The sequence below is a fragment of the Lycorma delicatula genome, chromosome 10 (genome assembly GCF_047948215.1).
Source record: "Lycorma delicatula isolate Av1 chromosome 10, ASM4794821v1, whole genome shotgun sequence".
Taxonomy (NCBI): Eukaryota; Metazoa; Arthropoda; class Insecta; order Hemiptera; family Fulgoridae; genus Lycorma; species Lycorma delicatula.
This window is the reverse complement of record NC_134464.1, coordinates 87,281,339-87,309,268: the sequence shown is the minus strand read 5'-3', so window position 1 is coordinate 87,309,268 and position 27,930 is coordinate 87,281,339. Positions and strand designations below refer to the sequence as shown.

Below are 27,930 nucleotides of genomic sequence, written 5' to 3'. Positions count from 1 at the left end.
GAGCAACAGAAGCAACTCATCTTAACATGGCTAAGGATTGGACACACCAGGCTTACCCACAGTCCACCTACTTGGCTCTTGTCAAAAGATCTGAGGCATGCAAGGTCAAATGCTTTGTGCACCATCTGGTCTTTGATTGCCTAATCTTTAGAACCATCTGACAAAACTTAGACCTGGGATCAGATATGAAATTTCTACTAAACCAGAATGATGGTATAAAATGTCTGTTGCAGTTCCTCTCCTACAGTGGAATGAAGAATACAATTTAGAGGTTTTTATCCGATTTATGTATTTTAGTTTGTATTTTTGTTATTACTTGCCTATATTTATTCTTTATTGTTTATTTTTGTTGTTTTATGTAACACTACATGATAGTGTTACTTCAGTCACTAGTGACTGAAATTGTTGATGCGACTGTAAATAAAAGCATTAAAAAAACATTCAGGCTTGGAAAAATTCTCCAAGTATTTTTTGTTGTTTGTGGAGAATTCACCACAATAAGTCAACAAAAACCAGATCGAATTTGCTGAAAATTGTTTATAAACATTATTTTGACTGTCTCTTGGGAGAAAAGTTAAATCTTGGGGTTAACATGTAGCATGCATGAAGTGCTACATTAAACTAACCCAGTGGTTAAAAGGAAGGTTAAAAAAAGAGCATTTGCCTTTGTTGTAACCTATGAGTTGGTGCGAGCCTATTAACTGTATGATGACTGCTATTTTTGCTCAACATATGTTACTGGTTTCAATTCAAATAATAAAAGCAGTATTGCATACCGTAATATTTGTTTAGCTATGAGACTGATTCTTCATGGTGTTGATTTACAGATTCCAGTTGCTCTAACTTCTTGGAAAGAAATTTCTCAACTGATGAATCTTCAACTTCAATAGATATTATACATTCCAGAACAATCAAATACTGAACCACACCTCATCTCATAACTACCTGTTGGTGCTCAGGCCCGTTCTTATGGATAACCAGGATTATACTATGTAATAATAATAATAATTTTATAATGGATATATAATATAATCATTTCCTGTGTATACAAGTTTAGCGATATAAATTACAATCGATTCATAAAAATTTCAAAAAATCAAGTCAGAAATTCAACCTATAACTTTCAGAATGTTATTAAATTTTTCTATCAACTTTTAATAGTGATTCTGTAACGTTAATACTGCTAAATGTATTCTTTCTTAAAATATTGCAGTTTTGTCTTTTCTTTTTTTTCATTTTTATGCAGTAATGTCATTTAACATGCAAATTTGTTGGTTCAATAATTACATTGATTTAAGCTCTTTAATTCATATAGGTTCAAGCCCCATATTTCAAAATTTAGAAAATATTGGAACTTTGGCTTTACCTAACAGTAGTTAGGTATAAACAACCTCTGAATAACTGGAATTTCTGGACGGTTCCAGAAACCTACACTATTCCTCTGGGTAAGTGATAAAGGATTCTGTAGAGGGATATCTTTAATCTTGAAAGATATTTATTTTGTGCCCAAGACCATTCAAGTTGCCCATTGTATTTTCAATTAGTGAAGTTCTCCCATACTATATTTAGGTATTTTATATTTTGTTACAGATTTTTTTTTTTAACTTTAATGATAAATATTCTTATACATTTATTCTTGGGGTGAATTCAGTTTAATCCATTCAGTATACTGATCTACACGTACATAAACACTTGGCACTCCTTGCAAGCCACATTTTTCTGAACCAAAAGATACTATTCCAATCTAAAAAATAAAAAAAAGAATTTTATTATTTAAATTATATTAAACATTTTTTTTAAATTTACATTATAAGAATAACATTTATCTTTTAAAAGATGAAAAGAATTTTAAAACCTTACCTTTGCTAATTTACTCCTGCTTCTTTATTTTAAATTTGTATCTTTTTTAGTTGGCTATTTCAAGAGAAGTGTAATATGTTTGACTGGTATGTTTGTTTATACATCTATTCTACTCTATTTCACCAGCACCAAGTTGCATAAAATAAGTATCAAATGGTTAATGAAATTTACTCTATATACATATGATTATATAAAAATTATATTAAAACAAAATAAGATGATGGGCAGTAAAAGACAACGTAATTTATTATTTCACAGTAAAAAGCGGTAAATTAATTTCTTGACTTATCCTATGTATCTCGGACTTTCTTACCTATGTTACATGTGAAGCATTTCAGTTACAAACAGCATTAGTTAAGGTTGCTTTCTGAGAGTAATACAGCTTGAACATATGATGTACAGAGTGAAGATGAATTGCCTATCATCTGAAATAAATGTTTACTGCATTTCAGTGAGTTTAACGTAGTGATTTGGCACATCCCAACCTCCATAGGGGAATACCCACATTGTGGCGACTCCGGTCCACCCCCTGATGGGCTTTAATGGAGGTTGTCTCAATGACCCTCTTACTACATTTCACCATCATCAGCCAGGCCTCAGTTGGGATGCCAACAATGCAAATGCCTTCACAGATATTTACATCAGTGATTTATCAGTCGGTCTTTGCCTTCGCTGCAGGCTTCTTTCGAATATCTTCTTTCTTCTATCCTACTTGTTGCCCTCAGAACTAGCTAACAGAGTTCACAGAAGCATGAACCCTGCCCCTAGTCCAATACTTTAACTAGTTATGAGTGACTGTAAATATCATAATTTTGTAAACGAGTATAAATTCAGCACAAACTCATACTGCACACAATTTTGTTGTTTGCAATTACAGTAATTTAAACATATTTTTGCCATTAATTTAAATAGTACATAATGGTTAATCAACTTTAACATTAACTTGACTTGTGGTCTGATTCACCGGGAGCTGATATGGCACACTGAGAAACAATGGAAATAATTTCAATCCTTGTTTTTCTTAGATGCACGATATGGAACACATTCTTAAGAATTACTGTGCCATTTTTGGGATTGATTTTGTGAGGTCACTTTGAAATCATTATGATTATGGCATCTAACATATGTACAAAGCATCAACATAGTTTTTTTATCTGAGTAATAGTGCCATCGGGTGAAACAATAATTCTTTTTTCTATTTAACAATAATATATTTTTTCTACTGGGTATACCAATAGAAAGAAGTTATTTTAATTTAAAAATATTATTTAGGATTTTATTGAGATATATTTATATTTTATATATTTATGGGATTTTACCATAAGATTTATTGAGGGTATTTTGTTGAATTGAGCATTAGAATGATTCTATTAACAAGTTCTCTTGATCAGAATCACAGTTTGTATTTTTCACCTCTTTTAAGAAATATTTTTGATAGCTGTAATCCTTTTATCCAAAAAAAAAAATATTTGAAGAATGAATTTGAACCAAGTCCAACTCAGTATAATTAACCATTTAGCATTCATCAGCAATCATAACTAAATAATGAAAAATCTCTTAATAAAACAATTAAACTATATTTACATATATAAAGGTTGTTCAATAATTAAAATGACAAATAACCATAGAAAAAATTATATACCGGGTGGTCCATTTAAACTGAGACACATCTATATCTCAAAAACTACAAATTTTAGGAAAAACTGAATTCTTTGCAATAAAATTAAAAGTTCATTTTAGATTTTTTTTCTAAAAAACGTTTTTAGTTACTCATCTTCAAAAACACTGTAGGCCTATAAACTGGTGCTTTTAGTTTCATTAGGTGTGGGCCAGCTGTCAAGTTACATTCGCCTGATGTTAAATTTTAAATTAAAGAAAATTAAATTTTAAATGAAAATCAATCAAAGGATTAACCAAAATAAAATCCATTTACGTTTTAATGCATTTTTTAATCAAATAGTACATACCAGTGTGGTACACAGCCTATATGTGTTACACACTTTGGCCAGTTAATTTATATTGACTCTATGAAAATATTTGGTTTAATGAATTACTGATTTAAAATAATTACAAAAATTTATTATCATAAATTACAGCAACAAATGTTTGAAGTGGTGTTATGGATTTTTCCATATATTTTAAAAACAACCCATGAACATTTAAATGATGCTTTTCACCTGATATTTCTACAGACATTTGTTATACACTCTTTCATATTTTCAGGGGTAGTTGATACGTCTAGGTTAACCTTTTCTTTAACGTAACCCCACAAAAAAAAGTCTACTAGAGTAATGTCGTGGGAACAAGCAGGCCCATGAACTGGACCAGCTCGACCAATCTAACAATCATTATATTCGCAGGCCAAAATTACTCTGGTGATAATTGAACAATGTGTAGAAGAGCCACCATATGAAACCACATTGTTCTCTTATCTAAGAGTAGTTCATCAAGCATTAAGACAAGTGATTTTCTAGAAAATCTGCGTATTTCTTTCTGTCCAAATTTTCATTGAAAAAATATGGTCTGATTAATGCACAGCCTATGATTCTGCACCAAACACTGACACTCCATGGACGTTGATGTTCTACTTCCCTTAGCCACCATGGATTTTGCACTGCACAATAATTAGGCTTACCATATTATTTTGGGTCCAACCCAGGGCATATTTTTGAAATGACTTAAAAGTCTTAACAGTTTAATGAAATATTAAACTTGATTTATTCAGTTGTATTTTTCACCAGACATGACCTTTTTTCAGAAGTGGTTTGTTTGTTTATTTTAATTACATCATAAAATTCACAACAAGAAAGTTCTGAATTAATTTTAACATTTAGCAGATGTTTAACAGTAGATACTGAAAGTCTACCCCTTTCTGCAGACCAAATGTTCCCTGTAATTGAAAAATCTCTCTCAACTGGAGCAGATGTCCCAGGCAAAAATACCACAAATTCAACCATTTTAGAAATATTGCAACATGAAATATCAGTCTTTTGAAACACCTTAAAAATTGCTTTCCATTTCTCTTCAATAGTATCTGGTACTTTCTGAACTTGAACTACAACCTGCCCTTTAGTTTTGAATTACGTGGTTCAATAATGTACGTTCATCAAATAGGTCAACAATATTTATGGAATATTTTTTTAATTTCATTAACAACTTGTACACTCTCTTCTAAATCAGACCAGGCAATTTCAGTTTGTAAATTTATCCACTGAAACTTACTAATTTTATCAAAACTGGTTCTCCACAACCCAAGCTATTGAATACTAGAATTATAAAAATTGTCTGTGCTTGAGAAGATTTTTGTTCCTCAATATCATTATTTTTTTTTAGAGTGCATAGCAATTCTTTGGCAAATGGTGGTATAAATTTGTGGGGTTTTCTTTCCTGAAGTTGACAAATTAATTTAGAATATGTCTGAAATGCTTCTGTTGCTGTAATAGAATTAGCTTCCAATTTCATAACTTCATTATTAAATAACGGCAGAGTACCATATAAGAATTTCAAAAACAGTTCCCTTTCTAGATTTTCAAAAAAATCTAGAAAGGGAAATGCCCAAATAATTTTGGGCATTTGTCACAAGATAAGTATGAATTTAGGCTGTCAACAATGGAAAAAATTCATTCTCTTGCAGGTAACAAACTAAGAAACCTTGTGCTGCTATGATAATATTTAGAGATAATTTTTTGTAATCTATTTCCAAAAGTTGTATATATGTGAAAATATTTATAAATTTTTATAATGATAACTTCTACGTCCAGGGTTAGAGAATCACATGCTGTTTGTATCGAATTGTGTACAAAATTTGGGCTGAACAACCAATTCCTAAAACAGGTCAAACTAAATCATTTTGAACTTTTCTGAACACATTTTCATTCCCCTTTCTCTTCAAACCACCAAAATTACTGTTAGTGTTACCAGCAGAATAACAAATCCACTTTTCTTCAAGTTTTTATTTTTTCACACACTGCAAAAGATAGAGTCAAAATTTGAGCAGTTTCACCTGACACTTCATTGAAATTTAAAAGTTTAACTTGAATTCCCTCCTCCAGACTGAAGTGTCCTACAACAATTGGAACAAGTTATACTTCACTTCTGTTTGAGCTATCCATCATTACTGTTACATAATTAATGTTTTCCAAAGAACGCAGCACATTATCAAATATAAATGGTAAAATAATGTTAACAATAATTGCCTCAGTTTTGGTTCTAGCAGATGAAAATTTTAGGTCATAACTTTTTAACCACTTTAGATGTGCGGTCTGTATTTTGAAACTGAGTTCGTTTCTAGAAGTATGGTATGAAAATGTAGCTTCTTTAGCAGCACACTCCAGATCACTGTTATTGTAATTCCCATTTTTTACTTTAAAAAAATCTGAAGCAGTAGCATTAATAGCACTCCTATGTTTAGTCGTTTTCACATGGTTTTCAATATCACCCTTTCCTTTATGTACAACAGAAAATACTCCAGTACATAGTGTGCAATAAACACGTTCATTGTTACTGTCAATACACAATTTCAAAAATTTGTATTCCTTTTGCAGATTAACATTAAATTCAAATTTTCTTTTGCCCATCGCTAAGCGAGGAGACAAAAAACGAATTGCGATAAAACGATCAAAAACTTGTAGACAAGTTACTTCACACACGAAAACAACATAAACACATTGCCCCTGCTGTGTTGCCAAATGACTAAGTAAAACGTTGTGGCGAGACTGGTAGCTACGCCTCAGTCAAAATCGATGTCAGCACTTGCTCCAAGGTCAGCTGAGAGATGCACGGCCGTAAGAGAATGTTTAAAAACGCAATGTCGAACATATAGGTCTAAAATTAAGAAAAATCCTCGCCATCTTAAAATTCTCAAATCCCACACAGCACTAAAAAACCACATCCGCCCGGGCTAATCCCCATCGTTTGGTAAGCTTACAATAATGCATACTTTCTGTTTACTGCTTCATGATAAGTAAAATCTGATTCGGTGATTCGCACCCATCAACAAAATAAATAATAAAAAGACAATGATTGTAACCTTCACATTACCATCTGACATGTATATTTTGAATTTTTTTCTGGCAGGTAAACTCTCATTTTTCCATTCCATACTTTGACATTTGGATTCCGGCTCAAAATGATGTATCAGAGTTTTATCACAAGTTATTATGCAATCTAAAAAAGCATTACCTTTCACTAAATACTGTTGCTTAAGTTCGGTAGGAATGTGAATTTGGTTGTCTGTGATTTTGAGTTGTCTACACCTTGAACCTTTTGTTATGGTAATTTAGCTTATAATGCGATGGACAGTACCAACATTTGCAGTACAATTTCCCAAATATTTATTTGTCTGTCTTTCAATTAAGATCATTAATGAGATGTTGTAGTGTCAGTTGAAAATTCCACTGATCTTGTGATACAATGAAAGTCAGTGACACTTGTTCTGCTTGATATAGATTATTCAACGTACTACAAAAATTTGCACAATTAATATACTTTTCACCGTACTGTTTTAACATTCATGAGTGAATTTCAACCACTTTTACATCTTCAAAAAATGGAAAACTTATCTTAGTTTATCTTACTTATTCTTAGTTTAATTGTTCTTTCGTAGTTTATGTTTCACTATTTTAGAATAAGAAGATTTATAATAATGGTAATTGTTTTACAAACAGCTGATATTTAATATGTCAGTAGTGCGAACATGAACTGCAAATAGTTTCAATTTATTCTATTGAATAGTTTTTACATTGTTACCATTTGCCGTTTAATTATTGAATGACTCGTATTTGTAATTATTTACATTATTTATTGCTGATATTCCTTAACTGATTTTTCTATTCCTACATTAATGGGCCACCGCATGTATCATAAGAGGGTATCCATCCGCTTATGCCACCAGTTGCCATTATCCTCGCACATGAACTATCCTGAAGTAAAAAATTTCTGGTTAAAATTCACCTAATTACCTAACCATTCTTGGGACATTTTGCGCAAATAGACAATCATTTAAAAGAAACGGTTATATGTGAACCAGTTTTGTTATACAGTTCCTTTAATTATTATTTAACTTAAAATTAATTCATAATTAATTTTAATATTTTAGAGCTTAACTGGTAATTACCTGAGTATACACAGGATGTGAATATTGTTGAAGTAATAGTAAAGGTGCTCCTCCAAACCCACTACAAGCATCTTTACCTTCCTCACCACCAACACATATTTCATTATCATTTAAAGGAACAGCACTTCCATATATCCTTACACAATGATCTAAACTAATAACTGGTAGTTCTAATTGTTGTTGACGTTTCCGTGTCTCTAGAATCAAAGAATATGTTACATTTTTATAAATACTCTGGAATACGCTGTAGACCTCAAGTACAAGATGTAAACATATTTTTTCTAAAACATATGTTTTTATAGGTATAGTGGACATTTTTTTTAACTTCCTTGCTTTGTGGATGTTATCTGTGATATGGATGATTGATTTATAAATATTATATACAATTAGTTTTGTATTTGGCCCATCCTGACCCATCTTATTGTTCATGGTGTATTTCATTAAATTACACACACACATATATTTATTTTATTAGATCAACCAAAGTACAGAATAAATAAAGTAGGATGACTTATCTTATTCCCCTATATATGCAGGAGCACTGCACGATTTACTTGCATCATCGGTTGCATTATACGGGATGTGTGAGAAAAGTAAAGAGATTGACTTTTTACTTACCAAAATTTATTTTTTTCAAACAACAATATTATCCCCTTCAAAGTAGTTCCCTTTGGCAGCTATACAATGACGGAGTCGTTGCTCCCACTCCTGGTAGTAGCGCTGGAAGGCTTCTTAAATGGTAGGGCTTTTAACTGGTCGGTCACAGTCTTTTGAATGTTCTCCAGAGTTCCAAAATTATGTCCTTTTAAGACATGTTTCAATTTCGGGAAAAGAAAAAAGTCACAAGGACTCAAATCAGGTGAATAGGAGGGTTGAGGAACCGTAGGTATGCGTTTCGAGGTAAAAAATTCCCTGATGCAAATGGCCATGTGACATGGGGCATTGTCATGATGAAGCATCTACTTGTCTGCAATGTCTGGTCTCGTGTGAATCACTCTTTTCCTGAACCTTTCAAGGACACCTTTGTAAAACACTTGGTTGACAGTTTGTCCATGAGGAACTTTATGCACGATACCCCTACTGTCAAAAAAGCAAATTGGCATGGTTTTGATCTTTGATTTACTTATTCGACAATTTTTCGGTCGAGGAGATGACGGGGTTATGTAGGATGTAGAGGGTATACCGAAACTGAAATGAAATGACTAGCACTAGATAGGAATCTTGGAGAGCTGCATCAAACCAGTCAAATGACTGAAGACCAAAAAAAAAAAGAAAAGGATAAACCCATAGGTAACATGTTTTCTTGTGTATACCATGTACCTTTAAATTCAAAATAATTATGTTTACAAATATTTCTAATTATAGTTAAAATATTATTTATAAATTTTTGGTCTTCACCTAAATTTATTAATTTGTTTTTTATTAACAAAATTGTATAATCAATGGGAATACTAGGTACATGTTAGTTATATCAAAGCTTATCATTTTTGTTTTATTATTTATATTTAATTTATAAATCAACTCATAACCGTTTTTTTATATTTTATTTATATTCTAATTTAATTTTTGATCTAATTATTTCATCAATAATTTTAGTAATTAAATAACTATGAGCGGTCTTGAAATTGATTAACGGTCTCATAGGGATACCTTCGTTATGTAATTTGTTTGTTTGTCGAAGAAGAACAATGTTTGGTTAAATGACCTGGTTTGAGGCAATTCAAATGGAGTGTTTGATTTAGTCTTTCTGACAATCAAAACAATGAAATAATAACTGAATTATATAAAAAACCTACCTCAAGTGAAATTATTATAAACAGGAATTCCAACCATCCTTGTTCTCAAAGAATTAATAATTTAAAAAAAAATGATAAAAGAGCAATAAAATACATAAATAATAAACAAGAATTGTATTATGAAATAAACAATATAAAGAATGGATAATGATACCTCATTGATCGATAATATATACAAAAAATATAATTCCTAATAGTTCAATAACATAAACATTATTACATTAAAACTCATAAATGAAAATGAAAACAACAAAAATATTTATATACATTACACATACACAAATAAAATTATAGAAAACTTAATTAATACTTACAATGATAAAAAATATAAACCTGATAATCATGTAATAAAACATTTAAAATATTATAATAATAAAAGTAAAAAATAAATACAATTCTTCAGGTACATCTTTTCTGGTTAAATGGGCTGGCTAGTATATTATATGGAAAGATTTGATTTTAATTGTTTTAGTTGATTTAAATGTAAAAACAAAAAAGTACTTTTAAAGATAGATTTAATGAACATTTCAGGACATTTAAAATTAAAAACATAAGTTTTTCAAACGTAGCAGACCATTTAATAATTAACAAACGTAATATAATTAGTTTAGAAAGTAATTTAGAAATAATTGAAAAAGTAAACATTGAACACGAAAGTAATTATAAAAAATTAGAAATTTTAGAAAGATTTTATATATATATATAAATGTAAATTCAGCCTAATGAATCTGCCGACAGAATTTGATAGGAACATTCTTATAAATATTATTTAAGTTGAAATAATAAAGGAAGTTGAAAATATTGATAAGGAATTTAAAATTTATTAACATTTAGATAGTATTAACATATAGAATATATATAAATATTAATATATATATTATAAATTATAAATATATAATATTTATATATTATATAAATTACTTTCAGACCTGAGCTCTGAGAGTCTAGGTTCTGGTTAAATGGGCTGGCTAGTATATTATATGGAACAATTTGATTTTAATTGTTTTAGTTGATTTAATTGCCTATAATGTTTATTAAAGATATAGTTTTTCTCTAATAGGTAATAAAGATTTTATGATAATTTAAATGAGGGATGATTTTAGGTCACCATTTTCCACATGACTTTCTAAATTCTTAGACTAACATTCTTCCTTCATCAATTTCCAAACTGCAATGTTTGTTAAAATTTTATTATCAGTGTAAAATCTAAAAACAAATAAACAAGTAGCTTGCAAATGAAAAATAAAAGCCAAAAGATCCATTTCACTTAGTTAATTAACTGATTAATTATCAGTTTAATTTTATTCAGTTGTTATGAGAAACAAATTTGAAATGTATTTCTAATTTACTCTTATGTATTTTCTGATTTAATGTGATTCATTCTTACCTGTATCGCCTGGCAGTTTTCCCCATCCAACAAGTTTTGCTCTTGATCCCTCTAGAGGAGAATGCGATTGATGCAAACAGATAGGCTGAACTGTAACTAGAAATTTATTAAATAGGAATTAAAACTTGTATTATATTTTGTTTAAGTGGCATCAATTTTTGTGGTGTTTAATCATTAAAAAGAAATGTTGAGTTGAAACAATATGAACCTAATACGTTTAACTTCAATGATCCGCAGGAATTAATTTATTGAATTTGATTTTGGCCTTTAGTAGCTTCTCTTCCCTCAATTTCCAGGAGTGACCCTTTAAGTTCCAAGTACTGTAGAACCATCAGATTATAAGGGTTTGCTAGTTACCAAAAAAGTATTGTTATATTGTTATTAATAATCACAATCTTTCATAAAATTTGGAATATTGGTCACATAATTTGTAATAATAGTAGGGCCAGCACCAGTCAAAATATTGAGGCAGTTGTAAAAAAATTCTTTTATAATTTATGCCATGATGAATATTATTCATCATATGAGCAGAAACAAGTTCTTTTGGGACATACTGTTTATTTATAAAGCTACCTATTGATACACTGAAGATGATCTTTCTAAGATAGGTTACAGAGAGCCTAAACTAGGACAATAGACAATGTATAATTTAAATACTTGCAGTGAAGTAGCCTAGTATCCTTGATGAGATGCACAAATGATTGATTAAATGCTGTGATTATAACATCGAGATATTTAATGAAAATGTTAATACCTTTAAGAGGAAGGGTATGGCTGATGAATTATGATTTTTATGAAATAATTATGTAGCATTTAAGTGATTTTTTTTTTTTATAAATATTTACTTAACACCTTTTTTCAGGATTTATATAATGTATTTTTTTTTTTAATTCTACTAACATAAACCAGCTAGTACAAACTATTGAGACACGATACTTAATACCTTAATTTTATCATTATAGTACTTTCAAGGAATAATAAAATTGTAATGGTTAATTTTTAATATTTTTATTTTAATGTGCAATTTGATAAAATTACCCTGACGGGGTCTTACTTTTTAAGACTTTGGATTTTGACATCCCCACGGCCCTAGCCTCTGCAGCTTTTTTCCCCACTACACACAGAGCTGCAGAACAATTTACACTATACACATACGCTACGTATGTAGCGTAAAACTAGGCTAAAAAAAAAACAACTAGGCTAAAAACTAAGTTTTTAGCCTAGTTTTAGTTTTTGTTATTGTATTTTATTCCGGGCGGTGATAACGCAAAAACCTTTTCCCCCCTAAAAAAGAAATCGATAAAATGAATTTAATCATGACAGAATGCGGAATCCAAGCACTAACAAGATAAAATTAAGGTAAGAAATATCTTATCTCAATAGTCTTAGATGGTTTATGTTAAAATATAATTTAACAGTACGGAGGAACAATATGAATCTTAAATAGAATTAATTTCAATAAAATAATATATATATACAAAACTGTTTAAAATTAAACTCTCCTTTGTTATGCATCCCAAAAATATGGAAAGTGTACATCCTAAGGTTCAGTACTCATTTGTGTAACCCACCGGGTTAGTCTAGCGGTGAACGCGTCTTCCCAAATCAGTTGATTTAGAAGTCGAGAGTTCCAGCATTCAATTCCTAGTAAAGTCAGTTATTTTTACACGGATTTGAATACTAGATCGTGGATACCGGTGCTCTTTGGTGGTTGGGTTTCAATTAACCAAACATCTCAGGAACGGTCGAACTGAGACTGTACAAGACTACACTTCATTTACACTCATACATATCATCCTTATTCATCCTCTGAAGTATTATCTGAACGGTAATTACCGGAGGCTAAACAGGAAAAAAGAAAGTACTCTTCCGTGTACTTGTTTCATGTTAGAGGATGTTATTCTGCTTCCTTTTTTATGATTAATTCTTCACATAAGCTCAAAGCTAATGACGTAAGAATATAAAATTGAAATTCTGTAGCACATGAAAAATCCCATGCCTGACAGGACTTGCACCCAGGACCTCTGGATGAAAGACCAGGATACTACCACTCTGCCATGGAGACAGGCGTTAAATAGGTATTTCTCATGAGTTGATAGAAAGGTCTGTAAGGAAAATGTAGAGGCTATAAAAAATTAAGAAAACATTCCAGTTTTGTTAGAGTTTTTCTTAAATATTTTGACATTTTAAAAAGATTATTTTGACATCTTAAAATAGTATTTTGAAGTTTTTCTACAAATAAATATACGAAAAAGTTTTATGGCTAGAAAAATCATTAAAACCAGCATGTAGTATAAGTAAAGGGCGACCAATAAGGGTATGGCTCTATGATTTGTGAATAAATAAAAAACCTAAAATTTCTGTGATCATTTATTTATGAAGAAGTAATGTACAGACAATGGAAATTTGTGAGCCGAAAACAGTCCGAAACAGAATGATGTCCGTTGCATTGTATGCATTCTCTAAATCGAGATCAAGATTATTGATAACGCGTTCACACATTTCCCTCGAGATCAGTCTAATTTGCGCCTCGATTGATTTGTATCTTTCTAGATTATTTTCGTAGACCTTACTTTTAAGGTAACCTCACAGAAAATAATCAAGAGGCGATAAGTCGGGAGTTCTAAGTGGCGAGTTAATATTGCCTCTTCTTGAAATCACTTTATTAGGAAATAATTGCTGAACAGATTCGATTGCCTGATTTGATGAGTGGCATTAGCTAGCACCATCTTGCTGAAACCAAGTTTCTAAATTAAAGTCCTGAAACTGTTGTAGAGATGGCGCAAGAAAATCTTGCAACATTGCACAATATCGCTGGGTATTAACGGTAAGTGCTCGTTCATTTTGATCATCGGTAAAGTACGATAATGGTGGCATTAGAAGACTTACCAGCACATACGAGTGCACACCTTACAGTGCACACCTTGGGGCTGTGCACTGGAAGAACTACTGTAGAACCAGTAGGTTCAAGCACTCGGATCCATTTACTAATAACATCAGCTCTTGGTGTTAAACTAATATCTCCAAACTGGTAATGTGCGCGATACTGACGGCGTGCTGTCACGATAGAATTATTGTTTTGGTAGAATGCCCGTACGCAAAAAGCGTATTGCTCTCTGGTAAACGGCTCCATTGCAACTAAGATTCCTTGTACCGCTTTACAATTCGACCTCCACCACGACTGCCGCATTTCGCAGTAAAAAGACAAAGTGCTGAACCCGCTGGGTTGGTCTAGTGGTTAAAACTCATCATCGCAAATCAACTGATATCGAAGTCGAGAGTTCTAAGGTTTAAATCCTACTAAAGGCAGTTATTTTTATACAAATTTGAATATTAGATCAAGGATACGGGTTTTCTTTAGTGGTTGGATTTTAATTAACCACACAGCTCAGATACGGTCGGCCTGAGACTGTACAAGACTACAGTTCATACATATCCTCATTCACCCTCTAAAGTAATATCTTACAGTGGTTCCGAATGCTAAACAGAAAAAGAAAAAAAACAGCCGACACCCTTTTTAGTCCCCTGTTATTTTCTAAAATATATTAAATATTGGTCATGTTTTATTGTTTACTAAAACATTCAATTCCTTCTTAATTTTTTTTTAAATTGAAGCATTCAATGCAAGATAAATGAAAGTTATACATTACATGTTATAAACAATTTTTATTAGCAAATTGTCATGAGACAAAAGTTACTCCTTAAATTACATGCTTGTTCTAAAAATAAAAAAAAATGTCCAATGCCAGACATGTAAGGAAATCAAAGTAGTTCTTTTTTTTACCAAGCCAAATAAACTGTTGTAAATCACCATGCCAAACCTACCAAAATGCAAGTGATATTTGGCCCTAGAATGACATCTTCATTGACTATTCATTGCAGGTACTGACTGTATAATAAGTATCATTACTCTCAGAAAAACATCTCTGGAGGTTGTCTTTTAAAAACCTCATAACATATCACAATCGTAAGTTTGACCTCTGTCAGGATACCACCAATTCAAATGACTTTGCAGATATTTTCATCAGTGTATTTACACAACTTTCTTTGTATGGCCTCTTCCAGCCATGACCATCTACCATTAAGATTGGACAATTAAGATATCCGATTTTAAATTCTACTAACATAAACCACCTAGTACGGATTACTGAGACAGGACATTTCATACCTTAATTTTGCCATTATAATACTTTCACAAAATAATAAAATATACTTTAATACGTTAATTTTTATAATATTTTTATTTTAATATGCAATTTTACAAAATCTGGTACATCAGATGCCTTATGAGTGACACAATCACAAGAAAGCAAAAGATGAGAATAAATATTCTAAAACCCCAAATTTATGTATCTCTTTCAATGTACTACAGCCTCCGTCATTAGGGGAAGGTATTGAAATTAACCTTTCTTTAAATTAAGTGTTATCTTTAATGATATTGTTTAAAACAATATAAATGGTAGATCTATACAAATATTAACTTATTAAATTTTTTTTCTTTGTACACTGACTTGAATTTATATATATATAAACATACCTGAGTAGTTAAGTCTGTTTTTTAACACAAGTAGTGCTACATTGTGTCGATAATTTTTAGAAGAATATCCTGGATGCACCACAACATGTCCAAGTGGTACATCTTGTACAGGAAGAGCGCAGAATGTCTGTGTACAATCTGGATTATTTGACAAATCAAATTCACCAACTCTTACTGAAACACTTGAAGTAAAAAATTTATTCAGTATGTCTAGTACTGATTATCTAATTCACCTAGTTACCAGCATAAGAAAAAAAAACATACATATAGTGAACTATGTATTATATCAACCAATTTTAATTAATTTAATAAAGACCTATATTGAGGAAATAAAAACTGTAAAGAAAGGCAATTGAAACATGATATGTTTGAAGTTATGTTTGAAATATGTGAAGGAGTTAAGGTTAAAGAATTGACATAGAGCGTAAGAAAAAAAAACAAAATTAGTCAAATTATTGATGATCCTCTCAAAAAAATCCCACATTATATGTTTATGTAATAGAGACAAATATTTATTTATAGACATATATTTTTTTAATAACTGACTTTTTCTTGACATGATTTAATTAAATGATTATCAACTGGCATACATCAATAAGCACTGTATCATCTTAACCGCTTAAAAGAGTACTTTCTAATTATTAGAATTCATAGTTATGTGGCATATAAAAGCTGTTATTGTCAGTCATGACTGAAATGAATCGAATTAAAATTCAATTGACAAGCTACTTTTACTGAATATCAGTTGTACCAACAACCAGTTTTAAAAAGATGGTAACTTAACACTTTGACTTTCATGTCAGTTATATACGTCTCACAGTAGTTTCCATGCACATCCATTACAAATCATGTACCAAACGTTTCAGGCCAAGGCATGTAGTTGGGAATCTTTTTGTCATACATATACCTTATATATATTGTTCTAATCATCTTGGTTCAAAGAAGAAGAAGTAAGTGAAGAAGTAAAAAGATACTGCAATGGATGTCCTCAACCAACTATGTGTCGTCCATGTTTTGTTAAAATTCATTCATGAAAAGTATTTTAAATATAGTATTACTTTTTACTTTTAGAGTTAGTTTATGTAAATCTTTCATTTTATAGTTGCATTTGATACTTTTTTGTGTTTAAAACAATCTTTAATAAAGATATTTGTTCCAAGAATCTGTAGCTTTTTATTACTTAAACAAGTACTTGTAGGTTTAAAAATTTAATAATACTAATTTGTAAAAAAACGTATTCTAACTTTATTTTAATTTCCAAATAAAAACATGGCCATTGTAGAAATTTAAAATCAGACATTTTTGACTGACATGACCGTTGCAAAAGATGCTCAAAATAGGCTTGGCAGTCATAACACTGCTAAATTAATGACTAAAACATTAACTATTGAAATTATTTTTTATACATGTAGATCAGTAAGACTAACATAATTTAAAATTTTATAAAAAAAAATTAGTTTTAAAATGATGCTTCAAAAATATTTAGAAATATGTTTCTACAAGATCCTTCAGAATTAAGAAATAGCTCGTTCATCATTAAGGTTACTGGCGATTCTGATAATAATGGTTTTGGTTTTGAAATTGTCAGTATACCCATTTAGTATGTAGTTAAATAGCATTTTGTTTCATTTTTGCATGTAATTATTGTTTTTATATATGTATTCAGTTTCTATTAGTTAATTTCCAAATGTGGAACCTAATGTTTTCTGTAATGCTGATATGTTTACTTTCTATATAATTGTTGTGTTTAAAAGTATGTTGTTTTGTTATTATGTTGAATAATCTTGTGTTTTGTTTTTTATGTGATGTGGTTTGTCACCAAACTATAATATTTTTAAAACTGATTTCTTCAATTTCTATGTGCCATTACAATGTACACAAAAATTACTGAAAATAGTTTTTTTAAAACTTTGACAATATTGCAGAAATATAATCCAAAAATTATTCTCATCTTCATTTTGTTTATTCATTAATTTATTAATTTTTTGTAGCAGCATAATAATAAAAACTATACATTTTTTATTTGAAACCATTAATTTAAATAAATGTGTAATTCAGATCAAGTCATAATTATACATTATACCAGTGTTTCTCAACTTTTCAAATTTGCAACCCAACTTTCAATCATAATTTTCATTGCGCCTTCCTCTCATACAATAACAATGTATATAATTAATAATCTATTTTGAGTATTTTGACTTTAAAGCTACACTACAATCTTAATTACAAACCTTACAAATTACTAAGAATAAGTAAATTTATTGATATTTGGCAACACCAATACGCTGCATTAACAAAACCAGAATCAATATCTCTCTATTGCTCTCTTTATTACGTCCACGATATCGGACATTCTCGCAGCTTCACGAGAAGTTATGATTTGTCTCAAACATTCTGGAATGTCTACACAAACTTGTATAAATGCTCCACCTCATTCAATTCCAGCCGATCCTTCTACTGCTATCGAATCTGTTGTGAATGTGTATGTTGTAATTTGCGTGTTAACTGTAATCCATGGTATTAAATAATCACAACAGTAGATTTATACAGAATCATGAATAAATTTTTAAGGGGGTGTAAGCAAGCATTAGACAATAGTGAAGTATCAACTAGTGCACAAACAGCATGGTTTCAAAAATAAAATTAAGAATACTTAAATTTTGGGTTTACCAGTACTGAAGTAAACGTAGAAAAAAGGCCCCTGTGTTTCATTTGCTCAAAAATTTTGGCAGCAGACAGCATGAAACCTAATAAACTTAATTAACCTAATAAACCTAATAAACAACATTTGGAAACACTCCATAGTGAGTGCATTAACAAACCCCAAGAATTCTTCAAATTAAAATTAAAATCCTAAGAAAAGCAAATATAATTTTTAAAAGAAACTTACTCTGTGAATGAAAAAGCTTTATTTGTCTCTCACAAAGTTTCATATAAAATAACCAGATGTAAAAAACCTCACACCACTGGTGAAGAGCTCATTTCGCCAGTTGTTGTTGAGATTGTAGAAAGTATATTTGGAGGTAATTGTACCAAACAATTGTGGTCCGTATCTCTATCAAATGATACTGTTGCCTGTCAAATTGGTGATATAGCAGATTTACAGCATCAGCTTTTCAGGAATTTGCATGACAAATTGTTTTCGATTCAGCTTGATGAGGTAACAGATAGCAATAAAGATAATCATTTCATTGCCTATGTTTGATTTTGTGATGGTATGTCAGCAGTAGAAGAACTACTTTTCTCCACACCAGTAGAACTCAAAGCAACATCACTTGCATTATTTGCTATCTTAAATGATTTTATAAACGAGGCAAACATAGAATAGAAAAATTGCATCGGAATATGCACCAATGGTGCTCGTTCAATGTCTGGAAGATTCCAAAGTATACAAGCACTTAGGAAACAAAAATCTCCACAGTGTGTCTGGACACATTGCATGATCCACAGATAAGCTCTGGCTTCTAAAGAATGAGTCCTGGTCTGAATACTGTGCTAATGACAGATGTAACTGTAGCAGATCATATAAAAATCAGACCCCTAAAATCAAGAATCTTTTCTGCGCTTTGTAAAGACATGGGTGCACTACATTTAGCACTATTTTATTGCAAGGCAAGATGGTTATACTTGGGAAATTTTTGCAACATGTTTACGAATTAAGAGATGAAATTACCATTTTTCTAGAAGAGGAAAACCAACCGGAAGGCGAGAAGTTTTGAGATGATTTATTTGTGATGGAATTGAGCTGCTTGGTCGACATATTTGAGAAATTAAATACCTTGAATCTTCAATTCTAATGACCAACTACACATATGTTGGATACGAGTGATAAAGTTAATGCGTTTTGTAGAAAATCAGAATTGTGAAGCAGAAATTTAAAGCAAAAAACCTAGAAATGTTTGAAAATGTGGATAAATGTGTTAAAACTTAACTTACAAGGCTGAAGAACAACAGCAAAAATTGTTTTTGTAACCATTGAAAATCCTTTAGCCATGTTGGCAAAGAACTTTAAAAAGTATTTTTCTTATGTTAGTATTTTAAAATTAGTATTTTCTTAAGTTCTGATGACAACTTGGTAGAAAGTTACGATTGGGTTAGGAATCCATTTCAAAGTACTCCCAAAGGGCTCTCAACTGCCGAAGAAGAAATTTTCATAGACTTCACAGCAAGTAGCGAGATCAAAAGACAATTTAGTAATAAATCACTCTTTGAATTTTGGGCCAGGGTAGATGCGAGTTTTCTACACTGAAAACAAGAGTAATTCATATACTATTAGCATTTTCAACATCTTACTTTGCAAAACCGGATTTTCTGCGGTGACTGCTTTGAAGAAAAAATATAGATCTCAGCTAAAAGAACTCAGAGTATCTTATTTCTTATATTAAACCTTCCTTCAAAAAACTTTGCTCTGCAAGACAGATCTAAGGGGGTCACTAATAATTATTAAACTTCTCTTTAATTTAGTATTGATAAGTTAATTGTTAAATATATTATACAGTACTGATAGAATCTTACTTATAAGTGTATTATATCAGTGTAAATGTGTATTTTATTATTTATTATGTCAGAATGTATTTTGTTTTGCTTTCCTTTCAATAAATTAATACATTTTTTTAATATTTTCATTTTGATATGCTCGTGTGTCCCCCCTCATTTAGTTTCTCAACCTGTGGGGGGTACTGCATTATACAGATCATGTAAGGAATGGAAGATGAACTACTCCACAGTTAAGAAGAAATTGCTTTATCATTTGCCTCAGAAGATCAAGAGAAACAGTAGAAAAACCTAGAAGTTCACAACAGCATTAAAATGTACAATATTAAAGAATAAAAAAATTGAAATACTCCTCCATATTCTTGGTTTGAATTCTGCTCAAGCTTGGTATTTTTCATATGCTACAAAATTCATTTAACATCAAGAATCTGTACTTGGGCATCAGTCTGTAGTTTCTGGAATTAATAAGTTAATTAATATTTAAAAATAATTTTTAATTTGTTTAAGTAATATTAAATATCTAAATATAACAAAATTTGTTCAGAATAAAATAACAATTTTGAAGATGTTAACTGATAGATAACTGAGTATTTATATAAATGCTTAAAGTATGCAGAAAATTTAGATTATTAGTATTATTAAGTAAGTTTAAAAATTTATGTTATTTAATTAAAATACTGAGATCTTTTAAAGCGTAAGATTTGTGATCAAAGAACATATAAATATCACTCAGGATATCTATAAAACAATGTTCATACTGTTGTAATTACAGTTGTACTCAAAGTTTGTAGCAAAACATTACAGATACCACTTGCAGTACACAACAAAAACTCCCTTTATAAATTCAAATTGTTTTGGCACATAGCGTGAATATTTGAGTTATATAATTTTTTATTATTCTACTACTTACATGCGTAAAGTTTCAGGCTTCCTTAAAGCACAATGTGCAGCTGTTAATACTACTCTTGGGCCAATAATAGAACCACAACATGGGTGCTCCAGTAAACCAGTAAGTTTGTCTACAAAAAGTAATATTAGAATTAAACTGATTTTTATTTATACATATGGTAATATTTACTAAACAGTGAATATTGAGTTAGTAAGATTAAGTACTAAGAAAATTGTTACAGACATCTTTTCCTGTTAAATTCCTTTTTTTATAATGTTATTAACAACTGCTTCACTTACTACTATAAAATATTAATCATAAATTAATCAAAATAGTATGGCCATCAATAAATAAATACGTTATTTAAGGGTCTCCGTTCATAAAGCATGTTTTCATAGACATTTATCGTTATATGTATCTATGAAGTAAAGTTGTCTGTTCGCAACTTTACTTGAACATCTCATTTTATGTTTTATCTGTTATGTCTTTCTGAGAATTACCTGTTTATGAATTTAAGCAACAAAAAAATATGCTCATGAACCATTTATGGAAAATTACAATCTATTAATTGATGACACATTATTATAGTTAGCACTACCAAAAATAAATATAAATGTAAAACAAATTACAACAAAAAACTGAAATCTGAAATTATTGCTACTTCACCTGCGATTAATTCAAGTTCAAAGAAAATTTCCTTTAAATCTAATTCATAAGTTTAAATCTAATTCATGCAATTTAAACTCTCCAACTGGATTTGTGGAGAGTTTATGCTTTCTTCCTCTCTGCCCTTATATAAAAAATATAATAAAATAAAGCTTTACCTCATAAAAGACCAGCAGGAAGAAGCTTAAATACATAGAAATGTCTCATATTTTAAACAAATGAATGTTTAAATCCTTATGATAGTAAAACTTTCACAAAAACTTAGAATAAACTTTATAATATTAAAAAGGTAAATAAATTTTGATTATTAATACTTATAAGAATTAGATATCTAGAAATTTACTTTATTAATCACCATCAGTTTCTACATCACCATGTAAAAATTTTGTTGAATAAATAGGTTTTTAACTCAACATTATTAAAAATCAATTTGTGAATGTTTTTAGTAATAAGAACATTAAGTGGTTATCACCTTTCCTTAAATTCTGTTAATAAACAGTGATATTATTTGATTGGTTTAAGGTTCATACTGTCTTTATCTTTCTTGCAATAGAGTATTATTTATTCAGCCTATATAAGAGGCATAAATTAGGTCTCAGTGGGAAATCTGAATTGTTGGTATCACTAGCTTAAATGTTTTATGCTTAAAAGTTAAATTTACACTTTCTTTTTGGATTGCCTAAAATAGCATTGTTTATATTTTTTACTTGTATTTCCTTACTTTTACATTATTGTATAGTGTTTCATAATTTTTATTTATTAGTCAATTAATATTTTTTTATTATTTCTTCTTTTATAATTTATTTATAGCTGCTGCAATGAACTTGAAGATTAGACTACAATGGCTAGTACAGTGCCTGTTATCGAAACTGAAAATATTCAGTTTAATTTTCACGTGCAGAAGCAAATTGCTTTCCTGTAAATATAAATTATTATTTTATGTTACTGGATGGTATTATGGATACCTAAATATTATATTATGGATTACTTTTAAATATTTTCAAATTCTGCTGTTTACACTTTATAAATATTAAGTGTTTTGTCATAAAAAGGAATGTTATTGTAAATTTTTAAATGTTATAAAAATGATTAGGCCTATTCTTAACAAGTATTATAATTATGTCAGCAGATGAACACTAAATGATAAATTAACAAACATTATAATTTTCTGATGTATATAAACAATTTATAATCTGTGATTTTTTTTATTGTAAAAATAAGCAGAGAGAAACCAAGTATTATAATTCAGGAAGTAGGACACTTTTCTTAGAATCATATCAAGAAACAATATAGCTGTACTTTTTGCTAATGATTGATAATAATTACATATATATATAAATAATTAAATCAAATTAATTCTAAAAATGTAATAATGTTCTAAATATTAGCTATACATTGAGGTGATTAGAATTTAAAAAAATTAAATTACAGCACAATACATCTTACAAAGGCCCATTCGCTGTTAGGTAATAACGCAAATGTTATGCTATAAGGATGGTAGAATAATTAAAATTGTGGATCTTGCTGCCATGGCACCAAGCAGCAAGATTGGTTGCACAGTCTGTACTTACATATACTTCCTTAGTACCTACTGATGATGATTGTTTAACAATTAAAATATCAATGTAATGGAAGGTTTACATAAAATTTTTGTTAACAGTTTTTGAGTGTTATCTTATTTACCATTTATTTCAATAACCATTTAGCATACCTCTTAATTAGTATGTAATTCCTGTTTATTATGGAAATTTAAAACTTAAGTTTTTAGTAAATCTATTTTATGACCAATCTTCCAAGCAATGTTAGATAACAGCCAATTTCTTCTGCCTTCTGTAATTATAAATTAAATGAGCCTTTATTCTGATTTAAATTTTTTCTGTAGTTTGCCATATGTATTCTAAATTATAGTTCTTCCTGTTACAAATTAGTTTATAAATTCCTGTTCTCTATAATCAGGTTTAATTTTATGATTAGCATTTACAAAAACAGACGTCAATTTTCTAAACAAAGCTATGTCTAACATTATGTTATATTTTTTATGGTACTTTTCACCTTGCACAAAGGTATGTGAAAATTTTTTTAATGCCAAATGTGATGATAATGATTAATTTTTAAGAACTGATTTTCCTATGCTTGTACTAATTGTGTACGCTATTGTCATAGAAAAAAATTATTCTGTCTTATACAAGACTATATTTTGGTATAAATCTATGTTAGATGTTAGTATACCACATTTCTTCAAGTAAATAATTTTTTGGAAGATTAATTCCACCCATCTAATGACAGAAAAATTGAGATAAAAGTAAAAAAACTGTTATTTTTGTAAAACAATATTTCATATTTAAACTGTCATTTAATACTAAGAATCATTTCTGTTCAATCTGGAACAAACAGTCTTTATTTAAACAGTAATGCTAGCTGACCAATATTGCCGAAGAAGGAGCAGTAAAATAGCTCTAAAAGATTTAAAGCACAAGATTTAAGAGCATGTTAAATTGTGATAAAGTTAAATTAATTTTCAAACATATTGCTTCTTTTCATAATTCTTAAAAAAACATGCACTGTAAGTGCGAGAGTGTTGATACTAACTCTTGAATCCAACACGAACGACCCATGGCTGTGAACCAATTCCTTTATAATTGTTTGCTTGCCAGTTATATAAATGAGGCAAACCACAGTTTTGTTCATTAGAGTTAGATATAAAAGATGGTTTTGTTGTTGTGGTGGTTGGTTTTGCTTGTGGTCTTGAAGGCAGAACATTTTGATTAGGACAGCAAACCATTGGTTCACCATCAGTGTAGCCACATGTTAATTCCCGCAATCTGAAATCAAATGTAGACAATTCTGTATTACAACCATAAAAAACCCAATTTCATTGTAAAAGTGTTAATGAATATCCTTATCATCCGCCCTAAAAAACCAACCCCTTTAAAAAAAGGTTTTTAGTTGAAAACAGGTCCAAAAAACAATTGTTTGTCCTGTATACAAAAAAAAAAAAAAACAGAATGATATAAAAAAAATGATGAAAATACAAACTCCCAATAAACACTTACAGTGTGAAAGTATCTCTCAAAAAACAGTTGTTTGCCCTGAATCCAAAAAATTGATATACTAAGAAACTGAATAATAATTGCTACTATCAAATTTCTCTAAAACGCAGTTCTTTGCTTTAAATGCACAAAAAATATTTAATAAATTAAGTTGTGCAAAACTTGAAAAATATTACAAAAATTCACTCGCAACTGGGTTGTTTCAGTTACAAAATGATGTTACTCAAGTGAATTTTCTTAAATGACCGAGTACCTTGCTTGTTTTTTTTCTAAACCAGTTTGTTATATTTTGTTTCAACTACAAAATATAAATAGCAAAATAATTTAAAAAATTATTGATTGATAACCATGATATTTTATGGCCCTAACAATTACGCACAAACTTATAGTCTGTATTTGGATTCTTACACCCAAAAAAGAAAAACAATAATATTTGCTAACATAAAGACAACCGAAAAGACAGTCTTTGACAGATGAAAACGAGAAGGAATGAAGCATTCCTGAACCTATTCTTTATTTTTACTTGTAAAAGATGTCCTGAGAGTTTGTTACATTATTCATGAATCACTTTGTGTGTGTGTATATATATATATATATATTTTAAATAAATAGAATAGAACCAGCTTTGTATTAATTTCAAAGAATCAAAAATTAAATATTGAAGGATTACTTTTCATTTAGTGATTGGTTTTATTTTTTTTATGCCAAAGTATGTTTTCTTAAGTGTTTGACATTTTAATTTGAACAATTAATTTAAAAAAATAAAACAAAACTACACAGATCAACAAGAAAATAATAATTTGTAACTGAGATAAAAGTAGCTGAATTAGAATGTATTTTTTATGCTGAATTTTAAAATGAAATCAGTTTTTCTTCATCACCCTTAAATTTTTAATTATGACCTATAATACTAATTAAATAATAGAATACCAAAAATAAATAAATAATTACAATTAAAATTCCTACCTTTACTTTTCAAATATTTACATTTATCTTAATTTATTTTTTCTTATTTTCCTTTTGTGTTCAGTAAAGTCTTTAATTTTTATAATCCAGCAGCAGTAATCGTCACACATCATAGATTCATCCCATCTGCCTTGATAACATTGTTCCATCTGCAATATAACTTGGTGGAACCTTTCTCCGTGTTTGTCACTTATGTCACCCAAGTTTAAAGGGAAAAACTCCAAATGAGAATGTAAAAATGAATTTTCAATGACATTTTGCAGCCCAAATTATTGCAGTTCACTGCTAAGAGTTCATTTATAAGCTGATAATGCTTTTAAGATTTTTTATTTTCAAGAAAACCAGTAACATCTTTGAATGACTTCCATGCTACTAGTTCATTAGGATTTAGTTTGCTGTCAAATATTTTTTCACAAATTAATTTTCTTATTTATGGCCCATTGAATATTCCGTCTTTTAATTTAGCTTCACTTAATTGTGATAAAACTTCAACTAAGTATTTAAAGCTTTTCCATGTTTATTTAATGCTTTTACAAAATTCTATATCAGGCCTAGTTTTATGTGTAGAGGTGGTAAAATAATACAATCTGATTCGACAAGGGGAATACTGACAACATTTTCCTTTCCTGGGGTAAAATGATTTCTTTTTGGCCAGTCTTTAACTGCAAAGAATTTATCTGTAGCCCAACTATCCCACAAACACAAGAAACACATATATTTTGTAAAGGCAGTATGGTGATCTGTCTGCTCTCTCGACCAGGTTTGGTGTAATTTCAGATACAGATACTTCTGAAATTTTACACAAATTACTAGATGATTTACTGCCTGATGATAGTGAAGCTGGAGAGATGGCATACCATCTGTGGGTGTGGCAAGAGGTCGCTCAGTTCCGCAGGGGTGTAGTATCTTGGAGATTACCAAGGCTGAGGTGCATCAAGCTATCTGTAATTTAGGTAAGAGTAAGACCCCACGCTTTGATGGAATAATGGCGGAGCTTTTTGTTATTCTTAGTTGGGGCGAGTGTGAGAGATTTCATTCATGAATTTAATAAATTGTATGGAGGATACTTCCCTGTGTGTTGGAAGAAGGGGATTGTGAAATTGTTGTTTAAAGGTGATTTACAAGGTTTTTAAGTTCGTTCGTCATATAGGCCTCTGACATTACTTCCGGTTATCGGTAAGGTCTTTGAATAGGTTCTGTATCTACATATAAATGAGAGGTTAATCTTGAAAAGATTGTTGATGGAGAATCAGTATGGGTTTCATTCTGGAAAGGGTACTGAGGATGCCATACTCCATGTGATGAGTGTGGTAACAACCAGTGAGGCGAAATATGTCCTGGGGATTTTCCTGGACATTTCTGGAGCATTTAACAATCTATAGTGGCCTTCTGCTATTTACCAATTCCAAAAAAAAGGAAGTACTATAAGAGAATTGCAAGTTATGCAAAGTTACTTCAGTCATCAGGATGTGCTGCGCCACAAGGGCAGCCATAAGTTTGGCAAGGTGCTGTCTTAAGGGATGTTCCCAGGGCAGCATGCTGGGTTCATTATTGTGGGTGGTAGAGTTTGAGTCTCTCCTGTGGCTGAGGTTGTCCAGTGGGTGTTGCATCGTGGCTTATGCTCACAATGGGCTCCTGCTGGTTGAAGGAAGCTCGTAGAGGTATTTCTGGCATTGGATCTCTGTGTAAACCAGAGAAACCAGGCCGAATGGGCAATATTAAAGGAAAGGGTTGCAGAGGGGATCTAGAACTCTGCTTGGATTTCTCTTGCATTCTGTTTTTGTTGATGTTTTGTTTTATAAATTATGTTTTTGTTGTTGTTTCTGTCCTTTTTTTTGTTTCAATGTAACTGTGTTGTTACTGTTCCATGTAATATTTTTATGTTTTACGTTGTGTGTTGAACTCACTTTTACCTACTATGCATGGGTAGTTCAATTCCTTTAATTAGTTAGGTCCTTTCAGTCTTACTAAGACTCAGTGAGGTATGTTTTGTTTTCAGTTCATTAAATAGTAGTACACCGATGGGAATTTCATTTGTGGCATTTGCATTGGTGGCATACTGACTGAGGCAGACTGGAATATGTCAAAAGCTGAAGTTTCAAAGATGACCTCTGGTAAACCCATAAGGGCTTGGAACGAAGGGGATGGCAGAGGGTGTCTTCCTCTATGG

The 27,930-nt window shown here is 30.3% G+C and overlaps 2 protein-coding genes across 2 annotated transcripts in view; one reads left to right on the top strand and one right to left on the bottom strand.

The window, feature by feature from the left end:
• The first annotated feature begins 946 nt into the window (after positions 1-946).
• LOC142331778 (terminal uridylyltransferase Tailor-like) overlaps positions 947-27,930 on the top strand; it is an 84,373-nt gene continuing 57,389 nt past the window's right edge. Inside the window, exons 1-2 of the mRNA XM_075377872.1 lie at positions 947-992; positions 21,110-21,198. The gene's annotated coding sequence lies outside the window, so the exon portion shown is untranslated. The remainder of the gene's footprint in view (positions 993-21,109; positions 21,199-27,930) is intronic.
• The window catches only part of LOC142331779 (CLIP domain-containing serine protease B4-like), a 35,907-nt gene continuing 8,996 nt past the window's right edge, over positions 1,020-27,930 (bottom strand). Inside the window, exons 3-8 of the mRNA XM_075377876.1 lie at positions 24,334-24,566; positions 21,100-21,208; positions 15,696-15,877; positions 11,159-11,254; positions 7,976-8,172; positions 1,020-1,744 (exon numbers count right to left, since the gene is read on the bottom strand). Of these exons, the coding sequence (XP_075233991.1) occupies positions 1,631-1,744; positions 7,976-8,172; positions 11,159-11,254; positions 15,696-15,877; positions 21,100-21,208; positions 24,334-24,566 (931 nt within the window). The 3' untranslated portion in view covers positions 1,020-1,630. The remainder of the gene's footprint in view (positions 1,745-7,975; positions 8,173-11,158; positions 11,255-15,695; positions 15,878-21,099; positions 21,209-24,333; positions 24,567-27,930) is intronic.